Here is a 20,763-nt window from a genome sequence, read left to right as displayed (position 1 = left end):
CATATTAAGGGTATCAATTTTGTACATACCTGCCAGCCTTTTATGACTACCTCTTTCATTAGTCCATTGCTAATTATTGGAGTCCATTTCTTCTATCAACTTCTATGCATCCTCGAGTGACTTCCCCATAAGTACTCCTCTGGTGGTGGATTCTATGGTTATTTTGGTTGGAAAAGTAAGATCATTGTAAAAGTTTGAATAATTAGCCATTCCAAAAGGCCATGGTGTGCGTCTTCTTTAAATGTCCTTGAATCTTTCATGAACTTCATACAACGACTCTCCTTCATTTTGATTGAAACCTGTAATAACCATATAAAATTTAGCCATTTTATTGGGTGACAAATATTTATTTAAGAATACTTTAGACAATTCATTCCATGTAGTAAAAGTATTGGATAGATATGAATTTAGCATACATTTGCCTTGTCACAAAGTGAAAATGAAAATAACTTGAGATTAATTGCATCATCACTTACTCCATTTACTTTGATTATGCCACAAAGGTCTGTGAAATTGGCTAGATAAGTATTTGGATCTTCCATTGCATTTTTTTCAAATTGGCTCTATTGAACTATTTGAATGAGAACGGGCATTTATGGCCAGCCTCGTTATGCTTGTTTGTGCTCCTGATTTGTTCGGCAAAGCATAGTCTCTCAAAGCCCTTTGCCTTTGGTCCGCCGTTTGGTTTGTTTCTTGTTACTCAAAGGTAGTTTCTCCTACGCTGTCCATCTCAAGTTGCTTTTGTTGAGCACGTCTTCTTCCTCTTCTCACTATATTTAATTCTTGAAGGCAAAATTTTCTTTGGTGAAGAACTTAGTACCTAAGAATAAAATTAACAACTAAAAGATAGAAAATAAAATAAAGATAAAGTAACAAAATCTAGATTAATAAAGCTTCCTTTAACTCTAGTGTTGTACCTAATTCCCTGGCAATGGCACAAAAAACTTGTTAGGATCTTTTTACTTTGTAGACACTAAATTTTTGTCAATTTTAATATTTTCTTGAATTTTATCTATTTAATGAGTTATTTATTTTCTTGTATTTGAATATGCATTTTTTTTCTTTCTCTCAAAAGAGAGGTTGGTTTTAAGAAAAAAAATAGAAAATCAAGAAATCAAAAATCATCCTAATTATTTTGTTTCACCAAATGCACTATTAACCCATTTTTGCACTCCATGTTGCTATTCATCTTTCTTTTCATCTTTGGTGAAAAACCATCATTTGACAAAACCAAGACACCACCTAATTCTTTTGGCTCTCTCCCGGCTCTTTCTTTTTTTCCCTCAAGAAGGGAAGACACAAGAAAAAAACAGAGAAGGACTCCAACTCCCAACTCCTCTCTTGGCCATCTCCCTCTCTCTCAATTTTTCCACCATCACATTCTCACAAAAACTCTCTCTCGGTTCACTTTCCATACACAAGCACACCAAGCACAAAAACCCTCTCAATATCAACCACTCACAAAACCAAAAAAAAAAAAAAGAAAAGAAAAAGAGAAGAAACACTCTTTACTCCCCATCTCTTACTTTCGGCCCTTCACCCCAAAATTTCCAACATAACTCCACACACATTTCTCCCACAATTCAAGTACAAAAAATAGAAGCAAGCAAGATATGCCTAAGGTTCAAAAGTTTTACCTAAAGCATCAACTGAAGGATTGCCATATTTCTTGAGGTATATTTTCAGTTTTTTTTATCATATTAAATCCATGCTTCATTGCTTAACTTTCTTTTGCTTTCATTGGTTTCCTTTGTTGATTGAGTTGCTGAAATTTGGGATAAGCCATGAATAAAAGTTAAGAAAAGAGAAATGGCCTTGTAAATGCCTTGTTTATGTTTGATAAAATGCCACAATGAAAATATGAGTTGAGTTAGTGAATCTTTTGTGCATATTTTTGTCAAAATAGATGATTGTAGCTAGCACAAGGTCCGAAAGTGTTGGATTATCTAAAAATTTTGGAGTTGTTGGAGCATTAAAAGCATTGGAATATTTTTTTCGTTTGTGGGCTGTTTTGACTTAACGTATCATTTTGTTGTTGTTTTCTTGTCAAACTAAGGGTGTAGTTGTAATGTAGAAGTTGTAAGGAGTGTATTGGTATAAATTTTAGGATTTTTGGTGAAGGTTATAATGATTTCAAAAAAATAAAAACTGGGCTGTTTTTTTTGACATTTTCACCACTTTTGATCCTTTTTTTTTATAAAAAATTAAGCCCAAAAACGGATTCTACACGAAAAATCAAATAGAGGGGTGTATTTTGGTGAAATTTTGTGACCGGGAAGTTTGCCGGCGGCGGCCATAGCCGCCAGCAGCAAGCAGTTTCAGCTCGCTAGAGAAGAAGAAGAAGAAAAGGGGAGAAGGAAGAAAAAAAAGAAAGGAAAGGAAAGAAAAGGAAGAAAAGAAAAAAAAAATGAATGGGCTAATGTTTTATTTTTAGTTGAGCTAGAGGTTTCTTTTTTCTGGGTTTTTGTGAGGACCCGAAATTTTATTTTATTTTGCTTACTTTTATTTCGTTTTACTGGTTTATTTAATTATTTATTCACCTGTTTACTTCAAATAATTTATTTCAACCATTTTAAATTCATTTACAGGGAACAATGTCTCATTTATATTTCTAAAACGTTTTGTTAGCAAATTTAATTTTTCTGCGGCTCGTTTAGCAAGAAATAGTGAATGCACATTTTTCGAGGCAAATTCGATCCGAGAGTACATTAGTCTTGGAGAACTAAGAATGATTAATAGTAGGCTTAGAAAAGTTGATTGAGGGATTAGTGGTTAAGTGTATCAAACGAGAGAAAAAGTGGTAGTGCACGACACTATTTCGTGACTATTGAGAGTTGACTTTTGTGTACACTTTATGGCTACCTTTTTCATTCTTTCTCTCCAAGAAATCAAACCACAAGACTCCCTCACTCTCTCTCTCATTTTCGGCCAGCCAAGGAAAAGAAAAGGGAAAGAGAGAACTTCATCTTCTAGCTCCAAGCTTGCTTGTTCTTCATCATCCAACTCACAAATTCCTTGGGTTCTTGCTCTAGCTTGAAGGGACGAGAGGGCTGGCTGGTTGGTTCTGTTTTGGGGAGTTTCTCACACCAAAAATCTAGGGTTTCCTCTTGTGTTTGGAAGGTATAAATATCTCCCACCAAAACTCTTGTTTTCTTGTTTCATTTCTTGGCTTTGAAGCTTGTAGCTTCCTTCTTATTGTTGTTGGTTGGATTTCGTTGGTTGAAGTGGGCTCTATGAACTCCCACGTTGGTTAAATAAGGGCTGCCATGATGTTTATGTGTGTGTTAGTGTGTTTGTGATGAGTTTTAATGAAAGAAACTAGAAGAAGAAAAAGAAAGAGAGAAACCGTGAGAGGAGAGCTAGCCGAAATTTCTGTTTTGTTGTCCTGCTTTAAACTCGAATTTTTGTTGCTTATTTGGCTACTAAATTGCTTGATATATGTTGTATTATGTGTTCAGAATGTGTCTTTCGAAAATCATTTCAAATGGTTACATAAAACTTGGGTTTTGTGAAAGGTAGAAATCTGGAAATTCGCAACCAGGGTAGCCAACCAGTGGTACTTTGTCGGAACATAACTCTTTGTACAAATGTTAAAATTGAGTGCCATTTATGGCATTCGAAATTAGACATTCAGAGCTTTCAAATGGTATAAGAATCCCCTGCTAGTTCATTTTGAGTAAATCGTAGCGAATCGGCAAAGTGGACTGTCCTGCTTTGCCTGTTTGTCCGCATGAAACTGGGAAACTGCATCTTTTAGCTCAATTTTGTTCCACTTGTGAAAAGATTTTTAAAATGATGTCTTCTGATGAATTGTAGCATTTTGAACCTAGTTTTCAACGCCATAAACTATTCTCAATTCAGACTTGTGTAGAGTTAGATATGGTCTGATTTCAAAATGGTGTCAAAGCTGATAACTGGAAAATTTTCCCTTCCCTGCTGGCCGAATGGTCATTTTTGTTTTGGGGTGTTTTATTTCAAAAATTTTTGCGTCATTTACCCATCAATTGCTCATTAAATGTTTCTGGAACCTTGGTTTCAAAAATGGAGCGAATTGGGGCTGATTTCTTTGGACAAAACTTTTGAAAAAGAAAGAAAGATAGGGTTGGCAGATTAGCTTTGAAGAATTTCACAAATTTTGGTCGTTTAGTTAATTGCCTTCCCGTACGAGTTTTTGCCTAAATTTCAATAGAGAGGTAGTCCACATATGAAAGTTTAAGTGTACCAATTTTGACGTAATTTCAATATCAATTCGAGGCCCAAATAATGCCCCAAAGATTGCTCTTCAAATCTGGAAATCCACTGATCAGGTTGCAAAAATCAGCCGAATTCAAACTGTTATATCTTGTTGCTCAAAACTCCGAATTTAGTTCCGCTTATTGTGTTTAAAACTTGATTTGGAACTCTTGTTGTGTTATAAATTTCAGAGGCTGATTCACTTCTTGTGAATTTTGCCGAATTTCCAAACATTGCTGAAAATCAAGACTGGTTCTGTCCTGTCTTCTTGGAACTGTAACTTTGAACCGAATTATGAATGCTTTTTGGTTGGAATCTTGGAAAAATGTATTCTGGGAAGTTTTAGTACTTTAAATCTACTTTCTAACAGTGTCAAGTTTCCAATTTTTGGACTTACCAAACTCAAGATCTGATTTTCCAAATTTTGTCGCGTAAAGCTGAAATTTTCTGATTTCTTAAGAAACGAATTTTTAAGAACATTCAACTTCCTTTTGAGATTGATGGTTCAATTTAAACTCGAGTTCATGCGGGATACAAGTTTCCCATATACTTGATGTTTCCTTGGATTTAAATGAGAAACCTTAATGTTCTTTATTACACTTAATTCTTGACCTAGAACTTGATTTCTTATGGTTCCATTCTTACTTTTGAACTTTGAATTTGAAAGGGGTTGATTCGAGGGTATAACGACTCGTTTTATTCTTTAGTATACATTTAAGAATTATATACCAACCTCTTGTTTCTTCACTTCTTAAGTGCTCAAACCCTAAGGTTTTATCTTTCACTTTCATATAAACTTGTTGGTTCTTGCCTCAAGACTCGAGGGTAATCAAGGGTGTTATCCAGGAACCGAGACATATCGCACGTAACTGTGAGTGTTCCCTGCATGTGTGTGTGTGATTTGAATAGTTTTACTACATGTTTACTTCATATTTCTTGTGTGTTTAAGTGTTAAATGCTTCCTATAATTGCTCCTATGAAATTTTCCACCGTTTTAAGGCGAGTGTGTACTTTATCACATTCGACCTACTAAAATAATGAATTTCTACCGTTTACCGGTTTATTTGATTACTTGCGCATGTTGTAAGCTCTTAGTTGAACTGGGCCTTGCCCTTGGTTACTAACCTGCTCGAGCCAGGACCAGGCTCGGTCGGGTAGGTTGGAATCCTGGGCCACCGTTTCGATATACTCGAGTATTATCACTGGAGGAATAAGGCGATGACCAGACAAACAGAGGGAATTATTGGAGTCATAAGGTGAAGCTGACCGAAATAGTTCCATAGGAACACCGTATCCTTTTAATGTGTGTTTATTTATGTAAAATGATAAATGTCTCATTTTAATGTGCCAATGTGAAATCTTGAACCATATGTGCGTTATGCTTAATTTACTTGATTTATTAGAACTACTTGTGTGTTTTGGAACGTCACTGGGCTGTTTAGCTCATTCCACTCCTTTGTTTTCCTTAACAGGGTTCAAGACTGAGAGTGCTCACAAATAGTACTAAATTGTTTTCTTTTGGAGACTTCAAGTTGTATTATAGCAATGACTGCAGTACATATTCTTTTGGGTTGTATTTAAGTTTGAAAGTTAGCTAATTTTAAGTATTAATGTTTTGGAGTACTTTAAATGTATATTGAAAATATTTGAAGTATTCTAGTTTTTGAATTATGGATTGTAGTGAGCTTCGGTGAGAGTTGGGCAGGCAGTTCGCTGACCCCTCTGGTTCGCCTTTGGGGAAAGTGGGGCTGTCACAGTTTTCGTCTGGGTTTTGGGGTAATTTTTTCACTTAGGCTTGTTTTTCTTTTAATGAGGATAGCCTGTATTTTTTCTTTTGAGCCGAAGGCGTCCAGCCCAAACAACTAAAATAAATGACTCAGAGCCTTTTCTCTTGCCCAAATCAGAAACCGGATTTTTCACTTTAGCCCCTGATCTTTGGAGTAGTTTTACTGTGGCTCAGAAATTTTAAATCTCTTTCACTTTGGTCCTTAGTTTAATTGCATTTTGGTCCCTAAACTTTATCTTAATTAAAATTTTGACCCCTAAACTTTTGAAACATTATATTTTTGACCCCAAAAATTTTCTAATTTTTGCAATTTAGTTCCTAGTGAATTTTTGACTCTCTCTATTGCAATTGTTTCTTTTCTTTAATTGCTAATTATGTTACTTTTGAATGTATTCAACTTGTAATTTTTTAGTTGCCCTTAAGTTTCTTTATGCTTGACATATTAATGTGAATTTGGTACTATTATTATTGTTATTATTATTATTTCCAATTAAATTAGTACCATGATCCTTTTGTTCATTTTGAGTATAAATAGGACAATTTGACTCTATTTAGTCACCACTTCAAAAGGGAGATATCCCTATTATTATTTAAATGCTCCTACGTGCTCCTACGTGTTTATATATTTTTATATGTTTTGTTATTTATTTCATTCAAATGTTCATTCAAATTTTTTTATAGTCGTTTAGTTAATTTTTATAATTATTTGGGAAGTATTTAAATATTTCGAGATGTAATAGATAGGTGATATTTTTGAAAAATTATAATTAGATAAACAAATGTAATAAATAAGATAAATAGGTTTATTTTATTATATTTTTCCATTTTAGATTGTAATTAGGTCCCCTATTGTAATAGATAGGATAGATAGGTTTATTTTATTTTATTTTCTCATTTTAGATTGTAGTTAGACTCCCCACTGTAATAGGTAGGTTTTCTTGTGTTTGTATGGCTTATGTGTTATGTTCTTTATCCGCTTTCTCAGGATTTGTGCATCTTGATATTATGTTTATGTGTTACGTGCTACGTGTTCTTATGTATTTATTTGTTTTAATTTATGCCTTATTTGTTTTACTATGTATTATTAATGCATGGCGTCACCACACTAGTCCAACGCTAGTTGTGGCTTCTCCCTCCACCTACTTGCTAGTCCAATACTAGTAAGGTTCTTTAGAAATGGGTTAGTCCAACGCTAGACCCTTAGATCGTTTATGCATTAGATTCATTTTTGTATGGCATTCATTACATTTTCATGTATTTTTTTTATTTATTTAGGATTTTTCTCATTTGCATGATATTTCCTATTATATTATCTCCTACCCTCTATATGTGTCAATCCTATCATTTAGAATTACATCTCATTTAAGAAATTGTAAAATAAGTTAGCTCATTTGCTTGTCTAGATTAGGAGAATTATACTTTGAACGTGGATATGAGTGATTATAACTCTTTATTTTAAATACCCCATCAATCCCTGTATAAGAAAATTATGTCACGAGTCTTTTGTCTTCCATACCCATTATATTGCATTACCTATTCTTTGGTCACTTATACCTAGATATATAATTTTATTTTTCTTTTCTTTTCTTTGAATTTCATTTATGCATGCTCGTGACCCTTTCAAGGGACTATTTTGGACTTCGCAATTAATCCGATTGGTATCAATTAAACCTTTGAATGAACATTTTGTCCCTTTCGATATTTTTTATAAATTTAGATTTGCATCCATTAGAAAACATCCAAACGTGATAAATTTAAGGATTAGATTAGGAAAATTTTTCACTAAACCTTGCAACTAGTTTAGACTAGCACTACACTACAAGAAATTTGGTCATTAGTGACAACATTTCTCAGTGACGAAAAAAAATCGTCACAGAATGGGATCCTTTAACCACAATACAGCAAGTTGTCACAATTGAGTCAAGGGAGCCAATACATCAGTGATGACCTTGCATTGTCGTCACAATTCGATTTCCGCCAGGAGTCATGGAGAGAGCGGGAACTGCAATAGTGACGACTTTCTAAAAGTTGTCAGTATTAATAGCACTTTCTTTGACAACTTTGCAATTGTTGTCACTGATAACATTGTATAGCCGTCAGTGACAACCTAGTCTTGTCACTGTTTGGTTTAAAATATTTATTGCTTTTTGCAACTATTACTCCTAATTTTTTGTAATCATTATGTGTTCTCTAATGATTTTTAACTGTTATATACTTATGAGCCTCCTTATTAGTTTAATTTTCTTGTATGTGTAATAACTTCATTAGAATAAAAATAATTAAAAAATAAAAAATTCATTAGTGTAAATAAACTTGTGACTACTTAACTTGGAATGATTATTAGTTAATTTGATATGAATATAAATAAGAGTTTTCAAATTGAACTAGTTATCGAAGTGGATAAATCCTAAACTCCATAGTTAATTAACTAATACACTTTATGTAATAGTTTAATTGTGCATTTTTTTCTTATTTGAAGATAATGGATTAATAGTGAAGTTTTGTATTGGATGTTAATTGAATGTGTGCTATTTAAAATGTGCTTTGTTAATTGAATATGCTTTATTTAAAATCTACTAAAAATTAATGGCAACCTAGGTTTGTTTTGCAATTAGTAGTACAATAACTTCAAACAAAATTAACCGGTAACATACATGGCTTATCGGTATAAAATAACTAAAGAGTTCATTTAAAATAACTGACTTTAAAAAACACTATATACAAACCAATAGACACAAATATATGGGAACTCCTAAAAATTAGGGGGTGAACCATCTTTTAGTTTATGTCGGTCATATAAGTCATATGTTATTTAAAGTAGAATTTTCCATAACTAAAGACCTATGGTACTACTAGACTAAATTAAAAGTAAGATATAGTACTTTAGTTTTGCAACTTTCAGGAAGTGATATAAAGTTTTAACACTTGTGTGAATTATTTGAAGTTATTCAATAAAAAAATATTTAAAGTCATTACCAAAAAAATTGAACTATTTGATGTTGAACAAAAGTACATTTACCACTTGTATTAATTTACCAAAAACTTGACTCGCATTATGAATTTTTTTGACAAAAATGTTAAAAGGTAGCAATTAATAATGTATTAGTAAAATTATACTTCAACTAAAAAACTTAATTGAAATTTTGGGGAGCTCAGTGAACCGATATTTCACTGAAACTAAATAAACAAAGTATGTGAAAAATATGTGGTGCGGGTCAAATTTGGAAAGCAAACATTTTGTAACCCAATAGAAAAGCTCTCCGCTTTACTCTCCATTGGTCTCCCACTCTCTCACTTTACTCCCTCGACAGAAACTATTAACAAAAAACAATTCTCCTCCTTCTCTCCATAGATCGATCATATCTTTGTGATGTTGAACAGAAGAAGTACTCCACCAATTCTTTGCAACAAAAGGTATCTCATGTCTCTCCTTCTTCTCCTCGATTTTTCCCCAAATTTTTTTGCCCTAATTATTTTTTTGCCAAAAATTTGTGCCCAATTTTTTTGGGTATTGTTTGAGTTATGGGCGAAATCATCTCCACTAGAATTATTTTAGTTGTGAATACTTCATTTTTTTATTGTGCAAGATAAAGGGTTTCAATGGGGTTGGTAGAGGAAACGGGTTTGAGGTTGAGTTTGGGGACGAAGGTGAAGGTTTTAATTAGCTATAGTGGTTGGAGTGGAAAAGATTTAAGAGGTAATTATGATGTAGATATGGCTGTGAGTGGCTGCAAGTGAGAAAAATAGTGGGCTAAGTGGTGCTGGGTGGAGAGGGAATTGGGAAATGGCAAGGTTTAGTGAAATTTTTTCTGATGTAAAAAATTCCCCTCTTTTCTTTTTTTTTTGTGTTAAAATTTGGTAAATTGTCATGGGAATTTCAAGAGAAAATATCATGTTCATTCTCTACACCATCACCGACCTTATGTCCATTCTGTACTCCATCCAATAGAGATCAAGTCTTGGTACATGCAGGGACGGAGCCAGAAATTTATTTTTGGGGGGGCTGAAGTGTATTAAAAATTTTTTTTTGTGACGAAATAAATATATTTAATAAGTAAAATTTAGAATCAATAATTATAAAAATAATAAAAACATATAATTATACATACCCAAAAATTTGTTATTGATTAACACTTGAAGTATTGGTAGTTGTTGCACTCGAATAACGAAGAGGAGGCAATTGCATTCTGCGAGTCTTCATCCGTTGAAAACGCTGCAATATTTGCTCATTTTCAATTGTTGCAAAAATATCCTTCTCGATGTATACAACCAGACAGTCATTCATCCACTCGTCTCCCATTTTGTTGCGCAAATCAGTCTTGACAATATTCATTGCAGAAAATACTCTTTCAACAGAAGCAGTCGCAACTGGTAGAACTAATGCCAACTGGATCAGACGATAAACCAATGGAAAAACTGTATTTTTACCAGTTTTAACCATTTGTTGAGCAAGACTTCCCAAATCTCCAACTTCTGAAAATTGAGGATCGCGTTGCACATTATAAATATAATTTCGAAGTTGAGACTCAAGATATAAATAATCGTTACTTGAGAAGTCTTCAGGATATAAATCAGCAAGACGGAGTAGTTTCTGCACATTGAATTGAGAGAAAGAACTTTTTGGATCAAGACATGCTATGCAACTAAGCAATTACGTGCTAACTTCCGAGAAACGATTATTCATCTCTTGTATAATTAAATCAACAACCTGACATCACAACAATAATAAAATTAATAACTAAGAAAATCTGCTAACAAGTAACAAATGTAATGAAATAATAATTTCAAAAATAATACCTCACAAAAAATTTTCACGCGATAATGATGAAAATTAGTGATGGTTTGACCTCTGCGACTGCGCCTGGCATTGCCACGGATTGCTATACTGTCTTCCATATCAATCACGGGAATCATATTCAACTCACAAAAATTGTTGACTTCATCTAAAATTATTTGCCATCCCTCTTCCCTAAAGTCTTGCAATTGAGATTTCATAGTATCAATCAAACTCATGGCTTGGACAATATTTTGATCCCTTTGTTGCAAAACAAGTGACAAGTCATTTGTGATTCCCAATAAATACTTCATCAGGTGCAATGCAAAAACAAACTCATAATCATTCATTCTATCAATCAAACCCCTGGCCATACCTCTATTGTCAGAAGTGGTGGCATCATCTTGTATATTTCCCAATATTCCAATCACCGAAGCCCACATAGAGGATAGACGAAGTAATGTTAGATAGTGTGATCCCCAACGAGTATCCCCTGGTCTTGCTAAACTAGTTTCTTGATTTTTGCCTTTTCCACTAATAATATCTCCACTGTCTAAAAGTGTAACAATCTTATCATGTTCTATTTGTCTTAATTGATCTCTCCTTTTACATGATGCTCCAGTTAAATTGACAATCATAGAGACATAGACAAAGAATTCACTGACAATGATATTTCCCTTAGCAACAGCAACAATAACTAACTGGAGTTGGTGAGCAAAACAGTGAATATACATCGCATAGGGATTTTCTTGTAATATAAGGGCCTTCAAACCATTGAACTCACCTCGCATATTTGAAGCTCCATCATATCCTTGACCTCTCAATTTGGATAATGATAATCCGTGTTGCGCGAATAAAGAATCAATTGCATCTTTCAAACAAAGAGATGTGGTGTCAGACACATGTACAATTGCAAGGAAACGTTCAATCACACGCCCTTCTTTGTTCACATATCTCAAAACAACTCCCATTTGCTCTTTCACTGAACTGTCTCGAGACTCATCAACTATTAGGGAAAAATAATTGTCTCCAATATCATTGATTATAACACTTGTGATCTCTGAGGCACAAGCATGTGCCAGATCTTTTTGAATCATTGGAGAAGTTAGTTGATTATTTGCAGGAGCATTTTGATTTACAACCTCAAAAATCTCAGTATTTCGCTGGCTATACCACTCAAACAATTCAAGAAAATTGCCTCTATTTGAAGAACTAGTTGACTCATCATTTCCACGAAAAGCCAATCCTTGCTTCAAAAGAAAGCGGGTCACATCCAGAGCAGCAGTTAAACGGGTGCGATATGCAATATCTATTTCGCGCCCACAAGATCGTAGCACATTTGACACACTATGCCTTTGATCTTGAAAACTTTCAAACTGTATTCTAGCATCATTATGGCAACTATTCACAGCTCCAATATGTTCATTAAATCTTTCCATTGCCTTTTTCCAATTATTGAATCCCGTTTTTGTAAAGGCATCCTCTGCATATCGACCTCCCTTATTTTGTGTTTTGAAAAGAAAGCACCAAAAGCAAAACGCCGCATCTTTCGATATGCTATACTCTAACCATACAAACTTTTGATACCAACTATCTTGGAAACTTCTATGTTGTTTACCAAATGATGTTTTTGGATACATATGGCCAATCGGTTAGCAAGTTGAGCAGAATTTTTCCAGCTTTGATGCACTTTTCCTTAGTTAAATTCTCTTTTCTTGATGTTAGTTCAAGCTAAGACATTATGGTACCAAGGTAGAAAGAAAATAAAGAAAGTTTAACAGGTTTACCTCTTGATTTCTCATGGTTCCTATGCTGAAAATTTATGTTTCTACCCAGTTCACTTAGCTAGGTTGAATGGTGATAATGGTGATTTTCTTGTTTCTTGGTTGAAGCTTCCAGTTGCAGACAAGGTAGAGTGGCTGGTTCTCCTACACCCTCACTCTCGTCTCTCTTTAGTAAGCAAGGAGAAAGAAATTTGTTGGTGGTTTTGGTTCTTTTCTTCCTCTCCCCCCGGTTCTCGCATTTAAATTGCTCCAAATTTTTTTTCCTATTTTCTTGCCCTTAATGAAGCTGGCTTGAACACAAGAACATTATAATTCCTCCCTCACGCTCAACTCTCTCTCTCTTAAATTTGCAATACAAATAAGAAAATAAATGCTACTCCCCCTCCCTCTCTCTCGGGTATCAGGCAAGAGAAAGACAAGAAAATTGGTCTAGCTTTGTATGTTAACTCTCTCACTCTCTCTCTCTCGGATATAAGCAAGAGGAAAAACAAACAAATGAGATTGTCTTGCAAACAAGCAAATAAGTTGGTCCAAATTTTGCATGTTGGTTGGACAAGTGTCAAGGCTTATGCCATGTGTCACTTTGCATGCACAAATAAAAACTATTTAAGCCTTGCGTTGCTATTCTTTCTTACTATTATCCCACTATTTTTCTTATTCCAACTAGTCTTAGGGAAAACAATTGAACATATAAATCAATCAACAATAACCACATAATTCAATTCGATAATGAAGTATATGTAACACATTCAATTTTTCCTATATAAAAGCATGGGATATATACAGATATACATATATGTATTTTTTGAGACCTTACACGCTCTCCCCATTAAAGAAATTTCATCCTCGAAATTCTCTCTTGTGCTTGTAAAAGTTCTGGATAAACCGATGATAGGATCCCGCTAAACCAAAAAAACTATGAATTTCAGTAGGACTTTCTGGCCGTCTCCAATTGATATTGGCCTCTATCTTAGCTAGATTCATAGTGATTCCTTCCTTAGAAATGGTATACCCTAGAAACGACACATTTTCCTATCAAAATTCACACTTACTAAGTTTAGCATACAATTGATGTTCCTTTAAAGTTTGTAATACTATCTTCAAATGCTACACATGTTACTTCCAAGCTCTTGAATATACCAAAATATCATCGATAAATATTACTATGAATTGATCCAAGTATGGCCTAAAAACTCGATACATTAGATTCATAAATGCCGCCGAGGCATTAGTTAGTCCAAAAGGTATCACTACAAATTCATAATATCCATATCGAGTATTAAAGGCCATTTTAGGCACATTTTCCTTCTTAATTCATAGTTGATGATTCCAAAGGGCATCACTACAAATTCATAATATCCATATCGAGTATTGAAGGCCATTTTAGGCACATTTTCCTTCTTAATTCATAGTTGATGATATCCCCGCCTGAGATCTATTCTTAGAAAATACCACAGCTCCTTATAATTGATCAAATAACTCCTTAAGGCCAGCTAGTGCCATATGATAATGTGTCTTAGAAATGAGATTTGTTTCAGGCATTAATTCAATCCTAAATTCTATCTCTCTCTCTCAAGAGACAATGATTCTAATTCCTTAGGAAAAACATCCGGATAATCCCTTACCACTGACACATCCTCGACTTTCACCTTGTCCTCCGTGGTGTTACTTAAATAGGCAAAATAACCTCGTGCCCATTTACTTAACAGTTTTCTAATTTAGATCCCCGAAATAAGGGCAGGGGAAACCAATCTACCCTTCACATCCAATCTTAGGATTGCTTCCCTAGAATCCTTATCAACTTACAATAGGTCTATACATGAATGAATAATGACTAGTTATGCACACGAATAATAATACTTACTATATTATTAAATGCACATTTATTTCCTTATTATATCATAATGGTACCAAATACATCACAATAACACCAAATACATAACCATTCAAGTTGTTACAAACGAAACAAGTCAGCAATACATAGCAAGTTCAAATGCAAAGGAACCAAACAAGTTAAGCAATACAAATTCACGTGAAGCCACAACAAAATATACGAAGGTTCCTTCCCAACGATCTTGACTGGCGATACAAAAGTTTTAACCTAACATAAAGCTATTCAATCCATAACAGTGCCAGTCGATTCTATCTCTTCAGCTAGTTCAACTTCATTTCCAACCTTAGAAGCCTTTTCTCCCTGGTCCTTCCTGTCTAAATTCACCTCCACAACCTCTTCAATCAAGATGTCACATTCTGCTAAAATCCCTTCAATCCTATCCCTTACCTGTCTTAGTACCCTAGTGAGGTGGTCATTAGTCTCCCACAACTGATCACGTAAAGCATTAGTTTGCTCTTATTCCTCTATCATGTTAGTTTCCAACTCTCGAATCCTATCACTTTGCATCCTCATAACTCCTCTCACTTCTTGCATTCTTATATGAGCTCTCAATTAGATTCTTCCCTCCATTAAACTTTTAACTTGCTATGATTATATAATTCCTAGATTTCCTAGATCATTTCAATCTAGACTCTGATATCACCTGTGACGACTCAGATCCAAGGGCTGGCCCAAGTGGTTTTTGGACTAAAATCCACTTGCCCAAAATGGTTAACCCAAATTACAAAATAGCCCATGAACCCAAGTTCTTAAACAATTTCCTTTCCACTTCTTGTACCTGATGTGGGATAGTACATTCTTCCCACCTTTAGCACTTTGCATCCTTGCAAAACCCGTCAGAATCCAAACTGTCCACTTGGTCATGCTTGGACTCTAGAGGTGGCTCGTATGGGCTCTAGAGATGGCCCCCGCCTGACGTGGCACTTAGTCCCGTAGGCTCTAGAGGTGGCCCTCGTCGAACGTGGCACTTAGCCTTGCATAGCACTTAGTTCCTTGCACTTCCTTGTGTAGTCAGAATCCTAACCAGCTGGCCCAGGCTCACGCCGCACAGAGATCACTTGAGATTGGCTCTGATACCACCTATTACGACCCCAATCCAAGGGCTGGCCCAAGTAATTTTTGAACCAAAATCCACTGGCACAAAAAGGTTAACCCAAATTACAAAGTATCCATTGGACTAAAGTATTTAACCTTTCCTTTTCTCCTCTTTTCACCGATATGGGATACTACATTCTCCTCACCTTTAGAACTCCGCGTCCTCACAAAACCCGTCAGAATTTAGACTGTCCACTTGGTCATGATCGAGCTCTAGAGGTGGCTCGTATGGGCTCTAGAGGTGGCCCCCCGTCAAACGTAGCACTTAACCCCACACAACACTTAGTTCCTTGCACTTCTTTGTGTAGTTGGAACCCTAACCAACTGGCCCAAGCTCACCTACGCAGAGACCATGCGAGGTTGGCTCTGATACCACTTGTCACGACCCGAATCTAAGGACTAGCCCAAGTAATTTTTGGACCGAAATCTACTGGCCCAAAATGGTTAATCCAAATTACAAAGTAGCCATTGGACCCAAGTATTAAACCTTTCCTTATTTCTTCCTTTTACTGATGTGGGATACTACATTCTTCCTACCTTAAGAACTTTGCATCCTCGCAAAACCCGTCAGAATTCAGACTGTACACTTGGTCATTCTAAGACTCTAGAAGTGGTTCGTATGGGCTCTAGAGGCCCCCGTCGAATGTGGCACTTAATCCTGCACAGCACTTAGTTTCTTGCACTTTCTTGTGTAGTCGGAACCCTAACCAGTTGGCCCAGGCTTACCCCGCATAGAGATCACCCGAGGTTGGCTCTGATACCACCTATCACTACCTAGATTCAAGGGCTAGTAGCCCAAGTAATTTTTGGACCGAAATCCACTGGCGCAAAATGGTTAGTCCAAATTACAAAGTAGCCATTGGACCCAAGTATTAAATGTTTCCTTTTCTCTTCCTTTTACTGATGTAGGATACTACATCTCGTCCCCCGCTCCTCTTGCCCCGTTCCCCGTCTCGCCCAACTTCTCTTGCGGGGGCACGCACATGGCTAATAAAAATTTGTTATATAATTTCATTATAATTAAATTTTAGCAAATAATTAAGTGCTAAAATATCAACACATCACCAAGTTATTATCCATTGTAATTTCACAATTGAAACCCATGAAAACAATCAAACAAAAGTTATTTGAATATAATCTAACATGATGAAACAAATGCAATTAAAGTAGTCAAGTTTTTACTTTTGACACAAATACAATCACAAAGGCATTATTGTGCTTTTTTTTTTTGAAAAAAAAAGTGTTAGTGTGTTAAGTGTAATTAGGAATTTAGTATAAATATATTAGTAAATTTAGTATAACTAATTAATAATTTCTATTAATAGACATGCATAATTATTAATATAATTGATAATATCAATTATATAACATATACTAATATACATTATATAATACTTATAACTAATAATATCATTATTATATGTTTGTAATTAATTATATTTATATATATAATTTTTTTAACTAGTGGCGGAGCGAGGGATAGGGCTGGGGTATACTCCCTGTTCAGCAGGTCGCCCCAATTGCCATCCCTAGGCTTTCTTCAACTTTAGTTGACCAAATATTGACAAAATATTTCTTTGGCCTTTGTCGATGAGTTTCCATCATCAGGTTGTTCACAAAAAAAAAAATTAGCTCCTTTAACCCAGTTATTGACAAAACATTAGTCAGGTAGTTATAAAATCTTTGGTTTGACTCTCAATTCTTCCATTTTCCCTTTTCCATTGTGAAGCTTTAGAATTTCAATTGAAACTTTTTTCGGGCTTTACTTTATTTTATTACGTCATTAATGTTGTACGTTTTGATGAGGCAACTCTTGTGAATTAGATTATACTAAATCTTTGATTTTTCAAATTTGAGCTCATAATAATTTAATTCATCCATCCATGTCAACATGGGACTTAAAATTCCTGCATCTTTAATATTTTTCCACAAATTATTTGATTTACATACAATATAATCCAACTGACAAGAGGTTCAGTGTCCTTACCATTCACATCCATTGGCAAGAACATTATGTTTCACAAACCAAAAAAAAGGGAAAATCGACACAAGATGTTTCAGTTCCGTCTTGCATCCAGTTTGCCATCTGCTACAGAATTTCTCTTGGGCGTTCTGTGGCAGAGCAGATCCAGATGAATAAGGCTGCCTTCACATTTCATTCTGGTTGACTTTCAGATTTTACATTCACCGATAAACTCTTATTCTTTATATCCTGCAGGTTTCATGACATGGATTAGACGAATTCACAGCAGTATTAAACTTTGATGATTACTTTTTAATAAGACATAGAAAATGCAGTCGAATGGGTTTTATTCTAACTGTAGCGTTTGTCTAATCATAATTGTCATCTTTATAATTAATGAGACAAACTCTGTAAGTTTCTTGAAATCTTTTGACATGAAGACAATTTCTCCTTGTAACTGATATAAACTATGTATATACCTTATGGATTATTTTGTCGTACACAAACAGTATGCTACATGTGTATGATTTAAGTTTCAAATTTGAATTCATATTATATGGTATGATCTAAACATATTAATATAAGAACAAAATTGTACATTGAAGTGTATAAAAACTGACTCTTACCTTATAGCATAAATATAATCGAGATCTTGAAGAAAAAAGAAAGGAAACGTAGTGGCATATCCTTTCTCCACCAAATGGACGCATGAAGGCTTGCCTTTGTCTTTTATGTACAACTATCTCTCATTGCAATTGCAATCCCCATTTTTCTTTAGTACTTCTTTTTTACCAAATAAATCAACAATGCGGTTACTTAGAGGAGGAAACTCTCAAATCCACGGCGTTGAAGTTTTATAAATTTCCATATTTTGCATAGACATATAAATATTAATAATTTTGACGAAGATCAATATTGGGAAAGCATAGGCGTAGTCATTATCTTATGAAAATGAACAATTCCTTTGTTTCTTTCTTGAAATGAATGTGGATATGTTAAAAAAAAAAAGTGTGACAACATTTTTTAAATGGAGAGGAAGCAGTTGGCAAACACATATGTCTTACACGATATAACACTGTTTAAACAAATTGTGATTTATTTTCACTGATTGTACAACTTCCCAACATGGGTGTGATATTTAGTCATCAATAATGTGGGACCGTACATATTAATGGTGTCTATATTATGAAGTTGAACAAGCAATTTAGGATCAGGAGCCCTCAAGTTGCATTTTATCCTATTCAATTCAGTTGGTGTGATTCTTACAACTTTTAGTGTAATTTTTTATAACTTTGATGCAATTGTCATTTAGACACCAATTAGTGCATGAATTGACAAAATTCACGTTTACATTGAATGTTTGAAAAATTACATAACTGAAAAGAATTGGAAAAAATTCAAGTAGCCTCGGATCCGATGATGAATTGTGACCTGTTTAAACGGTGTTACCACCGTTCACGACTATTATACTAACAACTTATCACCGCTTTCATTTTTAAACAGCATGACAATGAACTAACGACCCCTTCCCGTTTTTAAAAAGCGTGGCAATCTTACCTTCACGAATAAGTGAAGAATAGGTTTAGAATTCGGTACCTTATTTTCTATATCAAAGGTCTCACGCACATGGTGTTAAGAAAATAAAACAAAACAATAAAGGAGTACATAAACTTCACTAACAAATTTCATGAAAGATATGGAATTTGTTGATGATTTTTGAGACGTGTATAAATACTAAGGTGTTTATTTCTCCCATTACACTTAATAGTTTGTTTTTGGATTAAGACAATATACCTCTAGAATACAACAAAAATGAAGAACTTTTCATAACAAAACTACTAAGAAAGGATCAAAATGGATAAATTAGTTTGATTTACTGAAAGCTTGTCATTTATATATGAAAGACAATTCAAAAGACATCAAAACTAAACAGTCACAATTTCCTCACATCAATGATCATCAAGAAGCTGCTTTAGTCTCCTTTAATGAGCAAAAATACCAAAATCATTTCCTCACTATAATGGTCATCAAGAGGCTAAATTAAGCATTTTTCTTTTGTCCAATATTTTGAATTTAACAACTTTTATTTCAATTTCAATTCACAAACTATTCCATCAATCCCCCACTTAGCTTGTGAATGAAATAAACAAACTAACACACATAAAACACCATGCATAAAGATAAGTATTGTTAGATTTAACTTTTCTTTTAGTGTTAGTATATCACTTTGAACTAATCAAATCATGGTTGTTTTTAAAAAATTAAACCAAGATTTGTAAATTAGCCAAGAAATACCACACACATGGCATTTAAACATTTGATCAATTCACAAAAATTTAGCACTATTACCAATCATGTGCTCCATCCTAGTTTATGATCATTTACAAAAGTAAATCATACATTTGCTAGAAGCGGCACCACTTCTATAATCATATAGGTGATCATAGAAAAGGCTAACATATAGGTGAAACCTATCAAAAGGCCTATATGATCATATAGGTGAAAACCTAAAGCTAACATCAGTTTTTTAAGAAAAGGCCACTCAACCCTATCAAAAACTTTGCTTATGTCCAATTAATGGACATGAATCCCTCCTTGTCTGCAGACTTAGATTTAAGAGAGTGATTAACTTTGTAAGCAATTAAGATATTATCTGTAATGAAACGGCCAAGAATAAAAGCAGATTGAAAGGGCGAGAGAATTATTGAAAGGACTTTGGTTAATCTATTAGCTATAACCTTAGAAGCCAATCTATAAACTATATTACACAAGTTAATTGGAAAAAATTGAGTTATATTGGATGGACATTGGTATTTTGGGATAAGCATAATGTAAGTGAAATTCAATCGATCATCAAAAGCCCATTGTTCAAGAACTCAAGAGCACATTTAACTACATCCTGACTAACAACATGCCAAAATTTCTGATAAAATATTGGGGACATACCATCAGGACTGGACTAGGAGATTTAAAAGGGTGCATTTGATTTAAAGCTTTTGTTACCACAAAAGTTGAATAAGTTCACATCAGTGAATCATTCATTTGTTTAGATACTTTAGGTTGCACCCTTTCTAAACTGCATCAATTATCTCAGGGATGGCTTTGAACTGGAAAAAGTAGATGCAAAATGGTCTAAGATAATGTTCTCAAGATCATCATGAGCGTTGCACCACTGCACGGCATTGTTAAAAGGCCATGTATCTGATTTTGCTTCCTACGTTTGGATGCATGTGC

The 20,763-nt window shown here is 34.3% G+C and overlaps 1 protein-coding gene across 1 annotated transcript; it reads right to left on the bottom strand.

Annotated features, from left to right (window-relative positions):
* Positions 1 to 10,139: 10,139 nt before the first annotated feature.
* Positions 10,140 to 12,232, bottom strand: LOC113696822 (uncharacterized). Its single transcript, XM_027216204.2, has 3 exons — positions 10,817 to 12,232; positions 10,683 to 10,727; positions 10,140 to 10,610 (listed from the first exon to the last, which is right to left on the bottom strand). The coding sequence occupies exons 1-3, from the start codon at positions 12,230 to 12,232 to the stop codon at positions 10,140 to 10,142; spliced, it is 1,932 nt and encodes a 643-aa protein (XP_027072005.2).
* Between the last annotated feature and the right edge of the window lie 8,531 nt (positions 12,233 to 20,763).

The sequence above is a fragment of the Coffea arabica genome, chromosome 6e (genome assembly GCF_036785885.1).
Source record: "Coffea arabica cultivar ET-39 chromosome 6e, Coffea Arabica ET-39 HiFi, whole genome shotgun sequence".
NCBI lineage: Eukaryota > Viridiplantae > Streptophyta > Magnoliopsida > Gentianales > Rubiaceae > Coffea > Coffea arabica.
The sequence above is the reverse complement of the archived record's forward strand: the minus strand, read 5'-3'. Positions and strand labels throughout refer to the sequence as shown.